Raw genomic sequence first — 16,399 nt, forward strand, 5'->3', positions numbered from 1 at the left:
TTATGAAAGTAACCTCCATTCAGCTTCCTGTAAGTCTCGAACCAATAGAGATCCAGACAAAATATTTTGCATGTTTTTATCTGAGACTCTAGGGAACATCAACATAAAATTTTGTTCAATTTTGAGGAGGCTGAGTATGGAACCCTGATCCACTATACTGTATATAAAATGACCCTATCTTAAATTCTTATAGACGAGTATTAAGACCGATACTTATGTGAGCACATAGAAACATGAAGGCAGATAAAAGCCAAATGGCCCATCCAGAGCATCCACTATCTTCTCCTCTCCCTAAGAGATCTCACGTGCCTGCCCCACACTTTCTTGAACTCAGACACAGTCTTTGTTTCCACCACTTCTACCAGGAGACTATTCCATGCATCTATCACCCTTTCTGTAAAAAAATATTTCCTTAAATTACTTTTGACCCTACCACCTCTTAACTTCATTGCATATACAACTCTAAGTCAACTTTTTTCATTACAAACTCATATTTTCAGATACTCATACTTTAAAAAAAATAGCTTTATTTAAGGCTTACTCAAAACTTAATATTTTGAATACATGTAGACTTCATAATCAGACACAAAAACAATGAATATACATTAACAAAATCAACTGGCAGATCACAAAAAAGGCTGTCAAAAGGCATTTTGAAAACACTCTAATTGTTAATACGTATAATAATAATAATAGCAGTTTATATACCGCAAGACCGTGAAGTTCTATGCGGTTTACAATGATTAAAAAGAATGCTACAATTGAGTAGAACTTGCATAATTGGAGGTTAGTGACTAACAGAATATGAGAGCGGTTGTTGTGGGAGAGATTGTGCAGATCAGCTGTTCAAGAACAGATGGAGATATACAGAAGCTCCTCCATCCACTGAAATGCGGAAGAGAGACCTTTTTAAAATTAGTTTCATCAGTTTCTTAACAAAGAATGGGAAAATATTTGTGAAATTTGAAGAGGCAGTCTCAATCCTACAGGTCCTCTCACAAAGCAAGTTGCTGAAGTCAGTGCAAATATTTTCTAACTTCCCTCTTGTGGGTTATGATAGACCTAATAAAAAGAGTGACAACCAAAATGTCACACTTTTTATTAGGTAAAATTTATGTTATAAAAATGAGAGAGGCTTTTACAAAGCTGCGATAGCAGCTTTGCTGCGCTAATGGCCCCGAAGCCCATAGAGATTTAAAGAGCTTCGGGGTTGTTGCTAGCGTGGCTTTGTAAAAAGAGGCAGTAGATCTTTTGTTTATATGATAAGTATTTTTTCATTGAAGATGATGGGGTGTTTAACAGTCTTATGTTCTTAATTTTAATAAACCAAGTTAAAATCCTGCATATTTATTTTCATAAAAACTGATTAAGAAAATAAAACATTCTTATAAAAATGCATTTTTAAAGTATGCAGGCTCCTTGATCAGCAAATTTATTTTAAGGAAATTTATTTTGAAAGCAATTCCACAGTTATTTACTGTTAAATATTTGCTTCATTTTAAATATCTAAATCTCCCAAAACACACATTTTTCCAGTATCAAATTTGTCTGCTTTGATTTTCTTGTGCCACTGTGCCAAATGATGGAGGCAGCCAGTATAGAGTACTATACAACAAAACTGAAGAAAAGTCTATTCTTATTTGTTTCAAATGCACTTCCATTTTCATCAATTTGGTAATAGTCAGGCTTATTCACTAGTGCAAAAAATACTAATCAATCAAAATGAACAATTATTAAAATATTTGTTTTCATCTTGCTGTTTGCCTGCTTTCAGTGAGTGGGTTATCCAGTGTTCAGACACAACAGAAACTACTCTAAATTAAATATTTGTTTTCATCTTGCTGTTTGCCTGCTTTCAGTGAGTGGGTTATCCAGTGTTCAGACACAATTCTGAATTTCTTTCCAAATGTTCTCCGGAGAGTTTTTATTTTTCTCACACGAGAGTGATCATCTCCAGTAACTACATGAGTTACTCCCTCTTCTAAACACTTTACTATGGTAGCCCCATATAAACGTAGCTCAAAGGCTTTAATATCTAATATTGATGCATGAATTTTGGTAGTGGGATCATTATAATTGCAAAGATATCCAAAAAAACAATGCAGTGTCGAAACATATTGAATGAAAAATTGTCATAAGAGTAGTGTTGCTCCAAGTCAGCGATTATATCCAGAGGAATCTTTTTATTGTTATGCATTCTGTGGAATACATCCCTTAGCTGAACCAGATCAGAATCTGTAAAGTAACTGTCTCCATAGCAGTCATATTTTAAGGCCAAATGTTGCTTAGTAAATGGACACATGTGAATCATATGACAGGGCTGCAATGCCACAATACGATTGGTCTCTAAACACCGCAGGAGCCACTTAGCTGTCACAACATCATTTTTGTTTGAAGAAATTATGTTTTTTACTCTTACATTCTCAGTCCCTGCAATAACACAATAAGTATCTTGTCCAGGATTTTGTACTACTATGCCTCCATACTCAGTAATCTTGTTCTCCAGCTCATATTTTGAATAGTCATCAGTTCCACTCATTACACAAAACTCTATATCTTCAAACATATTAGACACTTTATTTACAGTAGAAAGATCAGGGGCTTTAAGATGTTCAATAACACCAATTGCTTTACTAATCTTTGGCATGATTTTACGTTTCTTTTCATATGGTTCATCATCAATATTAAGGTGTTTGGAAGCTAGCTTTCCTGAAGCTCTCTCTCTGAGTTCATTCAAATCTTTCATAGTCATGCACTGATGCCACTCTTTGTCTTCTCTTATTTTTTCAATACGAGGGAAACGTAAAGTACAGCTTGTTTTATACATATTACTAGGCACAATTTCAGCTGCTTTAATCTGAATAACCACTGAATTAAAAGGATCAATAAATACTTCAGGCTTCTCAGGCCCACATAAAACATTTCTAGGTGGATTTTGTTTATGGTAAGGTTTCCAGTGTGGGGCCAGTTTCAAACCAAGGTCATATAGTTCCTTCATTGTATAGCCAGAGCCAACACGGCAAAAAGAAACAAATGTTGATGGTTTTTCACTAGAAGGAGGAGTCTCAGCAACAGCACACAAAAAATGAGACATCATACCACCCCGTGATCCTTTACCCCAGTACCCTCCAACAATTAAAATATCAACTTCATCTATCAAACCATCCACATACTCTGGCTTAATTTTTACCCAGCCTTCTCCACGTTTGTCAGGCTTGTAAGAAGACATGGGATCTTTAACTATGATTCCTTCCTCTCTATTATCTATTGCTTCATTTAGAGCATCCACTACATTTTTCTTTGTATTGGCCTCTTTCTTATGCACAACATGAATTCTACCAATTACTGGTGAAAATAGATTTTGGAGTACCTCATACCTTTTCTTCAGTGTCTCACGAGCTAACTTATCATCATTAAGCATTAAAACATCAAACACGCAATAGCATGTTTGTAGATCCGAATCATCCATTATCCTTTTGATATCAAACTTGCTTCCTTTCTGCATAAATGATTGTGCATTGGGACTGTAAGCCATCATTTCACCATCAAGAATGCAATTTTGCACATCGGTGTTGAAAACATTATGAATAAATGGAGTTAAGGATCCCTCAAGGGGAGATGCACCAAATTGCTGCGTATAGTCATGGCCATTTCGAGAAAAATACTTGTATACATCTCCATCTTTATGCATCTGCATACGTTCACCATCAAGTTTGGTTTCTATGTAAAAACTTCGATTCTGCATTTGTTTCTCAATGTGTTGAATATTGACAACAGAAGCAAGCATTGGTTTAAAAACAGAAAACAACATAATGGATATATCACTAAGGGACACTGAAAGGTCATGCAATTGCCTACAAACTTTTTCCAGGTCCGTTGTAACACCATGTAACTCAATTGCATCTGGGTGAAAAATGGAAAATATAGCTTGTTGACTAATTCCAAGTTTCATGTCTTTTATAATCATTCGGATCAACCACTTCTGTTCAAGGGCTGTGCTCTGAACTATTAATTTAAGGATATTTTTCTTCACAATGTCTCTTTTTCTCAGAGCATTGTTGTTAGCAACTGAATCTAAAATAGTATTCACTTGCTCGATAGTCAAAGTGCCTTCTTTTGGAAATCGCTGCTTCAGTACAAAATAAGCAATCATTGCAAAGTCCCCAACACCACCATGCAAGCCTGTAGGAGCTCTATAATTTAAAAGCTTTAAAGCATCTTTGCCATCTTTTGGTAAACCAAGTACTTCAATATAAAGTTTAGCAAGCATGGTTTCCTTAATTCCATAAGCTAATCTTTCTCTTTCCAAATGTGGAAGAATAAGTCGCATCGCAGGATAAAATGAGTCCACAGTGTTCTCTTTATGAAGGGCATCATGATATTTTCTCCATGCATCCAGAAAGTCTTTAAAATACTTAGTTTTATCTTGTCGGGACTTGCTTCTTTGAATTTTCTCAAGGGTTCTACAGAGATCTGCAAATGGCACTTGTGATGCTACAGTTTTCATTACTGATTCTTGAGCAGATGTTGACATTGGAATTCTGCCTAAAAATATAAAATCAACTGATTAGTAGAGAGTACAGTAGAAATACCATCATTCTGTAGTAACAAAAGCTCCAGTTAGAATAGCAGCTTCTGGAAAACACACTCTCTACATTAATATTACATTTTGATTTTAGTAGATTTGTAGAAAGGGAACTATGAGTAAAATTAGTATGTTTTGATGAAAACAAAAAAAAGATAAAAATTGACAGGCTCTTTGAATCTGCCTAGTTCCCCTATTACCAGTAATAATGAAAACCTGCTTGAGTTCTATCTTTATGCTTGCTTTCCTACAATTGAAAATCCTCCGATGTGACACTTTAACTTTCTGAGTTATGAAACAATTTGCCCATACACCTTTTATTGTGAGGCAGTCTTTAAAACACCAAACTCCTGAATCTATCTGCCTCTAACAGTGGTTCTCAACCCAATCCTCAGGACATACCCAGCTACCCAGGTTTTCAGGATACCAAACTATGATTTGATTGAGAACCCCTGATGACTACCGTGTTTCCCCCAAAATAAGACAGGGTCTTGTATTAATTTTTGCTCCAGAAGATGCTTTAGGGCTTATTTTCAGGGAAGGCTCTTTGTCATCTACATCATTGTTAACTAAAGCAGAAAAAAGAAACCTTCCCAAAAATCAGTGCTTTTTAATCCTCCATTTTAGTGAAATTTCTACGAGGCATATGCTTTCTAATTGTGCAAGCCAATTGTTTTTCACGTCTGTGTTTCTTAAAATGAATTGGTTTGGAGAAATGCTCAGCTGGAGAGTTGCAACATGGAAAGTTATTTTTAGAAATGTGTGGAGAACTTTGGATTTGGGAAGGCTGCAGAAAAGGTAGTAAGGTGTATGGAATTTATTAGAATTTAGCTCACATCTCAACACTGGAGACAACATCCGGTACACAGGCGCAGGTTTGAGGGAAGTTCTGCAGCTGCAAGTAGGCTTCCATGCAGTTGCTGCAGTTACTGTAATTGCTTGTCCCGTACAAGGTGAGCAGCGGAGACAACATCCGGGGCACAGGTGGAAGGGACATTCAGCAGCCACAGGGAGGCTTCTAGCCAGGGTATGAGAAACTGCTGTCAGTATGGTGGGCAAGGGCAGAGTCACCCAGCTGCGTAACTAGGGCTTATTTTTGGAGTAGGGCTTATATTGTGAGCAGCCAGAAAAATAATGCTAGGTCTTATTTTCGGGGTAGGTCTTATTTTCAGGGAAACATAGTAGTACCATAATCATGGCTTTTTATTCCACAACTTCATGTCCCTAGCTCAATGACTCAGCCACTCAGGTTCTCATGATATTCACAATGAATATGCATGAGATAGATCTGCAAACCAAGAAGGCAGTGTACTCAAATTGATCACAAGCATATTCATTGTGGATGTCCTGAAAACCTGAATGGCTGAGTTTTGTAGAGGAGAAGACCCAAGTTTGCACAGAGAAAATGGCAAACCAAACCAAACAGAACTGTGGAAACAACAATGTTCTAGACTGGTGGTCAACAAGTCGTATGTGGCTCTGCTAGAGAATGCGGCTTGTGCAGCCCAGGTTCTTCCTCCCTCCCTGAGTGCGGCTCTGCTAGAGAATGCGGCTTGTGCGGCCCAGCTTCTCCCTCCCTCCCTCCCTTCTGTGCCTCCCTCCAACAGGTAGTTTTCTGGCTGCCTCCCTAAAACTCATCCAAAATAGCTGGCTCCCTTGCTGCAGTTGTCCGCGGGCTGTGTCGGCTCCCCGCGCGCAATCCGCGCCCCTGTCAGAAGCGTTCCCTCTGACATCACGATGTCAGAGAGAAGGCTTCCGAATCAGCCGCGAATCGCGCATGAGGAGCCGCCGCCGCCCGCGGACAACTGCAGTAAGGGAGCCAGCTATTTTGGATCAGTTAGATTCTAACCAAGACGACCAAGGCTTAAACATCCTGACTGAGTTGCAAGTAGGAAAAGTAATTTCTTTTTTTTTTAAACTTTATTTTTATTGAATTTAACATACTTACAAGTATAACTACTTGATTTAGAAATACAGAATCATGTTCCAAAAGAAAAGCATCATTGAACATTACAATATTTAAAATAAATATATATATGAAACTTAACTCTTCCTTAGACCTCAAATTAGGAGGAGGAAAAAGAAAACAAAGATATTATAGGGAGTAATCCTATATAATAAAAGGCTAACTCGCGCATGCGCATTCCTATTTGCGTGTTCCGTGCGCTGTAGGTCTGTGGCCTAAGGAGTGCGCATGCGCGCTAATACGTCACCAGCCTATCGCCTCCACAAGCCGGACCGCAGCAAGACGACATTCTCCGTTTCTCCTGCCGCCGCCGCCGATCTCCGTTTCTCCTTTGCCGCCCACCCCCTTCTTTTCCCGCGGGCCCGAATGGCGATTCCAGCAGCGTGTTCATCAGTCTCCACACGCTGCTTCGGGCCCTTCTACTGCCCTGATTTGCTCTGCCGCGTCTCTGATGATGTCATCAGGGACGTGCCAGAGTAAATCAGGGCAGTAGAAGGGCCCGAAGCAGCGTGTGGAGACTGATGCAAGCGCTGCTGGAATCACCACCTTTGTAGTCCGGCCCGCGGGAAGGGAAAGGGGGGGGGTAGAGGAAACGCTAATGCTGCTGCACAGGGAACTGGTGGGGGGGGGAGGGAAATGGAGGGGAAGGGAATGCTGCTTTGGACAGACAGAGAGAGGAAGGGAAACACAAAGAAAATAAGAAATACACAGGGGCAGGTGCACAGGGAACTGTTGTGGGGGGAGGGAAATGGAGGGGGATGGAATGCTGCTTTGGACAGACAGACAGAGGGAGGAAGGGAGACAGAAAGGAAAGAAGAAAGACACAGAGTCAGGGAGACACACAGATACATTTATTTTCTATTTTTAGTGTGTTACTTTTAAGTTTCAAGTTTATTTAAGTTTCAAGTTTATTTAATTTTTGATGAATCGCCTATTACAATTTCTAGGCGATGTACATATTATAATTAAGATAGAAGAAACTTACAAAATAAATTCAAATATAAATTAAAACAATTCAGACAGAGTGAGGAAAAAACAAAAGGAAGGGATTTATAAAACCAAAGCACAATGTAATAAAGTTTATTTGTGATGTATTTTTATTTATTTTAAAAAGTGCAATTATATTCATAGTATTACGATTCTGCTATATCTTTCTTGCTATAAGGAGACCACAATTGAACACAGGAGACTAAAAAGCACAGTTACTTACCGTAACAGGTGTTATCCAGGGACAGCAGGCAGATATTCTTAACGCATGGGTGACGTCACCGACGGAGGCCCGGTACGGACACTTTTAACTAGAAAATTCTAGTTGGCCGCACCGCGCATGCGCGAGTGCCTTCCCGCCCGACAGAGGAGCGTGGTCCCCAGTTAAGGTAAGCCAGCTAAGAAGCCAACCCGGGGAGGTGGGTGGGTCGCTGTCCCTGGATAACACCTGTTACGGTAAGTAACTGTGCTTTATCCCAGGACAAGCAGGCAGCATATTCTTAACGCATGGGTGACCTCCAAGCTAACAGAGAGGGAGGAGGGATGGTTGGCCATTAGGAAAATAAATTTTGTAACACAGATTAGCCGAAGTGTCCATCCCGTCTGGAGAATGCATCCAGACAGTAGTGAGTAGTGAATGTGTGAACTGAGGACCAAGTGGCAGCCTTGCAGATTTCCTCGATGGGCGTGGAACGGAGGAAAGCCACAGAAGCAGCCATAGCTCTGACCCTGTGGGCCGTGACAGCACCTTCCAGTGAGAGACCGGCCCGAGCATAACAGAACGCAATGCAGGCAGCAAGCCAGTTGGAAAGTGTCCGTTTGGAGTCAGGACGACCTAGACGGTTAGGATCAAAGGTCAGAAAGAGCTGAGGGGACGAGCGGTGAGCCCTGGTACGGTCAAGATAGTATGCAAGGGCACGCTTACAATCCAGCGTGTGTAACGCCTGTTCCCCAGGATGATAATGGGGTTTAGGGAAAAAGACAGGTAACACAATGGACTGGTTGAGGTGAAAAGCCGAGACCACCTTGGGAAGGAATTTAGGATGGGTTCGCAGAACTACCTTGTCATGGTGAAAAACCGTGAACGGTGGATCGGCGACCAGTGCATGCAGCTCACTAACCCTCCTAGCAGAGGTGATGGCAATGAGGAAAAGCACCTTCCACGTCAGAAATTTGAGTGAAGTAGTGGCAAGTGGCTCGAAAGGGGGTTTCATGAGGGCTGATGAAACCACATTCAGGTCCCAGACGACAGGAGGGGGCTTTAGAGGTGGTTTGACATTGAAGAGGCCTCTCATGAACCGGGAAACTAGTGGATGAGCCGTGAGAGGTTTTCCGAGGATAGGCTCATGAAACGCAGTGATGGCACTGAGGTGGACTCTGATTGAGGTAGACTTGAGGCCAGCGTCGGACAGGGAAAGCAAATAGTCCAGTACAGTTTCCACCGCCAAAGAGGTGGGATCGTGATGATGCAGTAGACACCAAGACGAGAACCTGGTCCATTTCTGATGGTAACATTGAAGGGTGGCCGGTTTCCTGGAGGCATTCAAAATATGACGGACAGGCTGAGACAGATTGTCTGGAGAGGTTAGGCCGAAAGAAACCAAGCTGTCAGGTGGAGCGAGGACAGATTGGGATGCAGTAGAGACTGATGCTGCTGTGTAAGTAGAGTAGGAAACACAGGAAGAGGAATGGGCTCCCTGGAGCTGAGCTGGAGCAGGAGGGAGAACCAGTGTTGGCGAGGCCACCGAGGAGCGATGAGAATCATGGAGGCTCTGTCCCTGCGGAGTTTGAATAACGTCCGCAACATCAGAGGCAGTGGAGGAAAGGCATAGAGGAACCGATCCGTCCAGTCGATCAGGAATGCATCCGGGGCCAGGCGATGAGGAGAGAAGAGTCTGGAACAGAACTGGGGCAGCTGATGGTTGTGAGGAGCTGCAAAGAGGTCCACCTGAGGGGTGCCCCACCGAGCAAAGATGGAGCGGAGTGTGGGGGGATCCAGAGTCCACTCGTGAGGTTGAAGGATGCGGCTGAGATTGTCGGCCAGGAAGTTTTGTTCGCCTTGGATATAGACAGCCCTGAGGAAGAGACTGCGGGCCGTGGCCCAGGTCCAGATGCGGATGGCCTCCTGACATAGGAGGGGAGATCCGGTGCCGCCTTGTTTGTTTATGTAGTACATGGTGACTTGGTTGTCTGTGCACAGGAGAAGAACCTGAGGGTAGAGAAGGTGCTGGAAGGCCTTGAGGGCATAGAACATGGCCCTGAGTTCCAGGAAATTGATGTGATGTTGACGCTCCTGAGGGGTCCAGAGGCCCTGAGTGCGAAGTTCTCCCAGGTGAGCTCCCCATGCATAGGGGGAGGCATCTGTGGTTATGATCATGGAGTGAGGGGGTAGATGAAAGAGTAGACCCCTGGAAAGATTGGAGGAGTTCAACCACCATTGAAGAGATTGCTGAAGAGACGATGTCACAGAGATGGGATGAGAAAGAGGATCCGTGGTCTGTGACCATTGGTTGGCTAGAGCCCATTGAGGTGTCCTGAGGTGGAGTCGCGCCAGAGGAAGCACATGGACCGTCGAGGCCATGTGGCCCAGGAGGACCATCATCTGCCGAGCTGGAATGGAGTGATGAAGGAGCACCTGGCGGCAGAGGTGGAGCAGGGTCCGTTGACGGTCGGAGGGGAGAAAAGCCCTCATCAGAGTAGTGTCAAGGACGGCTCCGATGAATTGAAGTCGTTGTGTGGGAAGCAGATGCGACTTGGGGTAGTTGATCTCGAACCCCAGGAGATGGAGGAAAGAGATGGTGTGATGAGTGGCTTGTAGCACAAGTGGAGACGTAGGTGCTTTCACCAACCAATCGTCCAAGTAGGGGAACACCTGGAGGTTGTGAGACCTGAGGAAGGCCGCTACCACAATCAGGCACTTGGTGAACACCCTGGGTGATGATGCAAGGCCAAAGGGCAGCACCTTGTACTGGTAGTGGTGGTGCTGTATCTGAAAGCGGAGGTAGCGACGTGAAGTTTGATGGATGGGGATGTGTGTGTAGGCCTCCTTGAGGTCTAGGGAACATAGCCAGTCTTGTTGAGATAGAAGAGGGTAGAGCGTGGCAAGGGAGAGCATTCTGAACTTTTCCTTGACCAAACATTTGTTGAGGTCCCTGAGGTCGAGGATGGGACGAAGGTCTCCCGTTTTCTTGGGTACCAGGAAGTAGCGGGAGTAGAATCCCTGACCTCTTTGGTCTGGTGGAACTTCTTCGATGGCATTGAGGAGGAGGAGGGATTGGACCTCCCTTAGGAGGAGTGGAGTTTGGGAGGAGTGAGAAGCAGACTCTACGGGAGGATTGTCTGATGGAAGAGTCTGGAAATTGAGTGAGTATCCGTGACGGATGATGTTGAGCACCCATTGGTCTGATGTGATGACCTCCCAGCGTTGGAGAAAGATGGTGAGGCGGCCCCCGATGGGTTGAGGGAGAGGTACTGAAGGTTGGAGACTGGCTATGCCCTGGAGAAAAGAGTCAAAAGGGCTGAGCGGGTTTAGACTGTGGGAGAGGCTTGGCAGGCTGGTGAGATTGAGGACGGGCCTGGGCGTGCTGTTGTTGTCTAGGTCGGCGAGACTGCTGTTGAGGAGGATTGAGAGGTCTGGCCGAAAACCTGCGCTGATAAGAGGAGTGTGGCCTGTAAGATCGGGCAGGCGGGGTCTTCTTCTTAGGTTTTATCAGCGTGTTCCATCTGGTCTCATGGGCCGAGAGTTTCTGGGTAGTTGAGTCCAGAGACTCTCCAAAGAGTTCGTCACCCGGGCAGGGTGCATTAGCGAGGCGGTCTTGGTGGTTTATGTCCAAGTCAGACACCCTCAGCCAGGCGAGACGTCGCATGGCCACAGCCAATGCAGATGCTCGAGATGTGAGTTCGAATGAATCATAGATAGAACGCACCATGAATTTACGTAGTTGAAGGAGGTTGGCAATCTGCTGCTGGAAAAGCGGGATCTTACGCTCAGGGAGGTATTTTTGCAGGGCGGATAGTTGTTGGACCAAGTGCTTCATATAAAAAGAGAAGTGGAAGGTATAATTATTCGCCCTGTTAGCCAGCATGGCATTTTGATAGAGGCGTTTGCCGAACTTATCCATTGTCTTACCCTCTCTGCCAGGAAGGGTGGAGGCATAGACACTGGATCCCTGAGTCTTCTTTAATGTGGACTCTACGAGAAGACTCTCATGGGGTAGTTGAGGCTTATCAAACCCCGGAATAGGGATTACTCTATACAAACTGTCAAGTTTCCGAGGGGCACCCGGGATAGTGAGGGGGTTCTCCCAATTTTTATAAAAAGTTTCCCGTAAGATATCATGGACGGGTAATTTAAGAAATTCCTTGGGAGGTTGTTCGAAGTCCAAAGCACCTAAAAAAGCTTGGGACTTTTTAGAGTCGGACTCTAATGGTATGGAAAGGGCCGCCGACATCTCCCGAAGGAATTTAGTAAAGGAGGATTGTTCCGGCTTTGAGGCAGTATCCGCCATTGAGGGTTCCTCATCCGTGGAAGAGGCATCCTCCTCGGTACCGGGCGGAGATTGTTCCCATAAGTCCGGGTCCCTGATGGCAGGCTCAGTGTGGTGGGTCTTGGAAAGAGATTTTCCAGATCGCATGGAAACGGTACCGGGAGAGGAAGAGCGGTGTCGATCTCTGTCCCGGGAGGAACGGTGCCGTTCTGGGTCCCGGGAGGACCGTAGTCGATCTCGGTCCCGGGAAGGGTCTTCCGCAGCGAGAGTGTGTAGCTCAGGTTGAGCGGATAAGACTGGCATGGAGGTGTTAAGCGGTACCGAGGAGGTGGACACCGATGTGCGGGGCTCAGGCCGGTCCGGTACCGGAAGAAGCGGTGCCAATAGGGTTGGCAAAAGGTGTTGGAGTTGCTGCTGGAGCTGCTCCTGTAACTTATCCTGGAGGATGGCCGTGATGCGGTCCTCCAATGGGGGCACCGGTACCGTCTTTGTTTTCTTCGGTACCATAGGTGCCGCTCCACGCCCCGGCGATGAGGAGGCCGATGACGAGGCACTCACCGAGATCGGGGTGGAGCGTTTACGGGGTCGGCGTGACGTCGGAAGGACCGGCGTCACCGCTGTGGCAGGAGGGCGCTCAAGGGAAGTGGAAGGCTTCTTAGCCGGCTTACCTGGTGCCATCGACCCCGAAGAAGAAGGATCAGGCGGCGTCGAGGTAGTCGGTGCCGATTTTTGCGGCGCCGTCGACGTCGGGGCAGGATCCATAGCAGAACCGGTGCCGAAGAGGAGATTCTGCTGGATCTGTCTGTTTTTAAGAGTGCGTTTCTTAAGAGTATCACAGCGGGTGCAGATGTCAGCCCGATGCTCTGGACCCAAACACTGCAGACACCAGTTGTGTGGGTCAGTTAGAGAGATCGGGCGTGCACACCGCTGGCACTTCTTGAAGCCCAGCTGGGGGAGCATGAAGGGAAACACGGCCTCCGCAAAATCAAACCCGGAGGTCTGTATGATGACAACAGGCCCCACCGGGGCCGGTTGAAAAAACAGAGAAAAAAACAAGGTTTTTTGTTTTTTTTTTGCAAAGTAGAAAAATAACGAACCCGAAAGGGAAAAATAAGAAAAAAGGATCAAAAAAGCGCGAGTGGGAAGGCAAAAAGAGAGTTTTCAACAGCCGTTGAAAGCACATACGTCTTCTTCGCTCCGCGGAAACGAAGAAACTGGGGACCACGCTCTCCTCCGTCGGGCGGGAAGGCACTCGCGCATGCGCGGTGCGGCCAACTAGAACTTTCTAGTTAAAAGTGTCCGTACCGGGCCTCCGTCGGTGACGTCACCCATGCGTTAAGAATATGCTGCCTGCTTGTCCTGGGATAAAGAGGAGACTGAGAGGGGGCATGATAGAAACATTCAAGATAATGAAGGGAATAGACTTAGTAGAAAGAGACAGGTTGTTCACCCTCTCCAAGGTAGAGAGAACGAGAGGGCACTTTCTAAAGTTAAAAGGGGATCAATTCCGTACAAATGTAAGGAAGTTCTTCTTCACCCAGAGAGTGGTGGAAAACTGGAACGCTCTTCTGGAGGCTGTTATAGGGGAAAACACCCTCCAGGGATTCAAGATAAAGTTAGACAAGTTCCTGCTGAACCAGAACGTACACAGGTAAAGCTAGTCTCAGTTAGGACACTGATCTTTGACCAAAGGGCCGCAGCGTGAACAGACTGCTGGGCACGATGGACTACTGGTCTGACCCAGCAGCGGCATTTCTTATGTTTTTACAATACTCCAGGTGAGATTGTACCATGGAATGATACACAGGCATTATAGCAATCTTACCCCTTCTTTTACTAAGGTGCGCTAACCAATTTAGCACGCGCTAAATGAATTAGCGCACGCTAAACACATCCATAGACTAACATGTGTATGCTAATCGATTAGTGCGGGCTAATTGGTTAGCGCACCTTAGTAAAAGAGGGCCTTAGTCTTGTTAATCATCCCTTTTTTAATAATTCCTAGCATCTTGTTTTGCTATTTTGGCCACAGCTGCACATTGGGCGGAAGGTTTCATCATATTGTCTATAATGACACCCAGATCTTTTTTCTTGGGCGCTAACCCCCACAGTGGACCCTAGTATCTGGTAACTATGATTTGGGTGATTCTTCCCAATGTGCATCACTTTGCATTTGTCCACATTAAATTTCATCTGCCACTTGGATGCACTATTCCTTCTTATTTCCTAAGCTCTGCCTGTAATTTTTCACAATCCGCATGCATTTTAATAACTTTGAACAGTTTAGTGTTCTCTGCAAATTTAATCACCTTACTAGTTGTTCCAATTTTGAGATCATTTATAAATAAGTTAAATACACCGGCTCCAGTACAGATCCCTGCAGCCCTCTACTATTTACTCTCCTCCATTGAGAAAAATGTCCATTTAACCCTACCCTCTGTTTTCTACCCGATAACCAATTCCTAATCCACATCTGAACTTTGCTATCTATCCCACGACTTTAATTTTCTCAGGAGCCTTTCATGAGAGACTTATCCAAAGAGCAGAATGCCTTGGGGAGGGGGGGGGGGGGGGGGCGGCAGCGGAGGGAGAGCTGAGAGATACTGAAGAGCTGTGGAGTGAATACATATAGGTCATTAACAGGAATTTGAACTGTATGCAGAGAGGGGTAATGTGGGCATAGCGACATTGACAGAGTATGAGGCATGCAGCAGAGTTCTGAACAGATTGAAGGGGAAAGAGATGGTTTAGTGAAAGGCCAGCAAGAGGTGATAAGGGTATGGATGAAGGACTTGGCAGTGTACTCAGAAAGGAAGGGTCTGATTTTAGTGATATTGTAAAGAAAGAAACGACAGGTTTTGGCAGTTTTGGGATATGTGAACAGAAGAAGAGAAACGAGTCAAAGATTACCCCGTTTTTACGCGGACAAGACAGGGAGAGGAGGGTGTTGTTCACAGAAATAGAGAACTGGGGAAGAGGAGAGATAGGTTTAGGTGGAAAGATAAGGAGCTCAGGGCCAGATTCTCAAGACTTACTTTACCTTTACCAGTATTTTATCACCTGATTATCAGACCAACTCACCATGGTCTTTTCCAAGCTTCCTAGCAACCTCCAACTCTGCAATGCAAATGTAGTACAAGGTCATTACAGTACTCCCCTGAAATTCGCAGGTGTTCTGTTCCAGGCAGGGGAGACAGGAGAGGGCAACTGGAGAGGCAGGAAAGGGAAGCTGGAGCGCTAGCGGGTGAAGAAAATCACTTGCGGTCTACTCTGACTGCCTCTTCCTGTAGTAAATTCGGGCTACACCAATCAGGAGCTGCTTTGACATGCAGCTTCTGATTGGTGTAGCCCGACTTTACTACAGGAAGAGGCGGTCAGAGCAGACCACGAATGAGCGAGTCTGCGATTCGTGAACCACAATTCACGGGGGAATACTGTATTATTAAAATGGTAGTAAAATGTGCTTATTAATATTTAAACAAGCACTCCAGGCGATTCTCTATCATTGCCGTGTGATTCTCCAAATGAAGTGCTGGCTTTTAACGACCAGAATTTATCGGTTGGTTCGGGGGTGCTGGTATTATGAAAAGTGTATCTCAGGTGCGTGTTTCTGACTGTGACTCATGATAAAAAATTTAAAAAACCCCACACTATTCACATAAAATTATAGTAATATTGTGATGGGAAAAAAATCTCAAGAGCACGTGTATTAAAGGCATGTCTTATACATGCTTGTTGAAAGCCAACAATTGCAACGTCCCTCTATTGAAGATATGTAGACACCATGGGTGTGCCCAGCTGCTGTTAATAATTAAAACTGGAAAATAAAAGCATACAAGGTGATTAGCTTTGAAATTATTTGAGGTAAATGAGTCAGGCGAATAGTGGAACTGTCTGTTAAAGGTTATTTTAAATTGGCTATGATAGAATCAAACCAAATGAAAATGTTAAAGTTTATAAGGTGAAATTCTCAGAAAAACATGCTGACATGCAAAGTGAAAACAAAGGAAACGGATTAATTTGTGTTTGGTATATAGGATCTCATTGTAGGGTAGCAAAAAAAACAGGAAACAGGCTTTACAGAGAGAAAAAAAATAAGGATGTACAAAAATTACAAAGACTAGGGGACACTCGATGAAGTTACAGGGAAATACTTTTAAAACCAATTGGAGGAAATTTTTTTTCACTCAGAGAATAGTTAAGCTCTGGAACGCGTTGCCAGAGGTTGTGGTAAAAGCAGATAGCGTAGCTGGTTTTAAGAAAATTCCCTCTTGTCCTAAGCCTGTTGACCTAGAATCCAACTGGCGCAACTGGGTAAACCTCTCCGAGACTACCTACTGTGCTCTTGCCTCTTTATCTACTAAATCTACCTCC

At 44.5% G+C, this 16,399-nt stretch overlaps 1 protein-coding gene across 1 annotated transcript; it reads right to left on the reverse strand.

Annotated features, from left to right (window-relative positions):
• Positions 1-507: 507 nt before the first annotated feature.
• Positions 508-15,152, reverse strand: LIG4 (DNA ligase 4). Its single transcript, XM_033948420.1, is given in 3 exon segments — positions 508-2,074; positions 2,077-4,545; positions 15,107-15,152. Coding segments are annotated over 2 exon segments (2,718 nt in total). The 5' UTR covers positions 4,535-4,545; positions 15,107-15,152; the 3' UTR covers positions 508-1,814.
• Positions 15,153-16,399: the final 1,247 nt, after the last annotated feature.

The sequence above is a fragment of the Geotrypetes seraphini genome, chromosome 6 (assembly GCF_902459505.1).
Source record: "Geotrypetes seraphini chromosome 6, aGeoSer1.1, whole genome shotgun sequence".
NCBI lineage: Eukaryota > Metazoa > Chordata > Amphibia > Gymnophiona > Dermophiidae > Geotrypetes > Geotrypetes seraphini.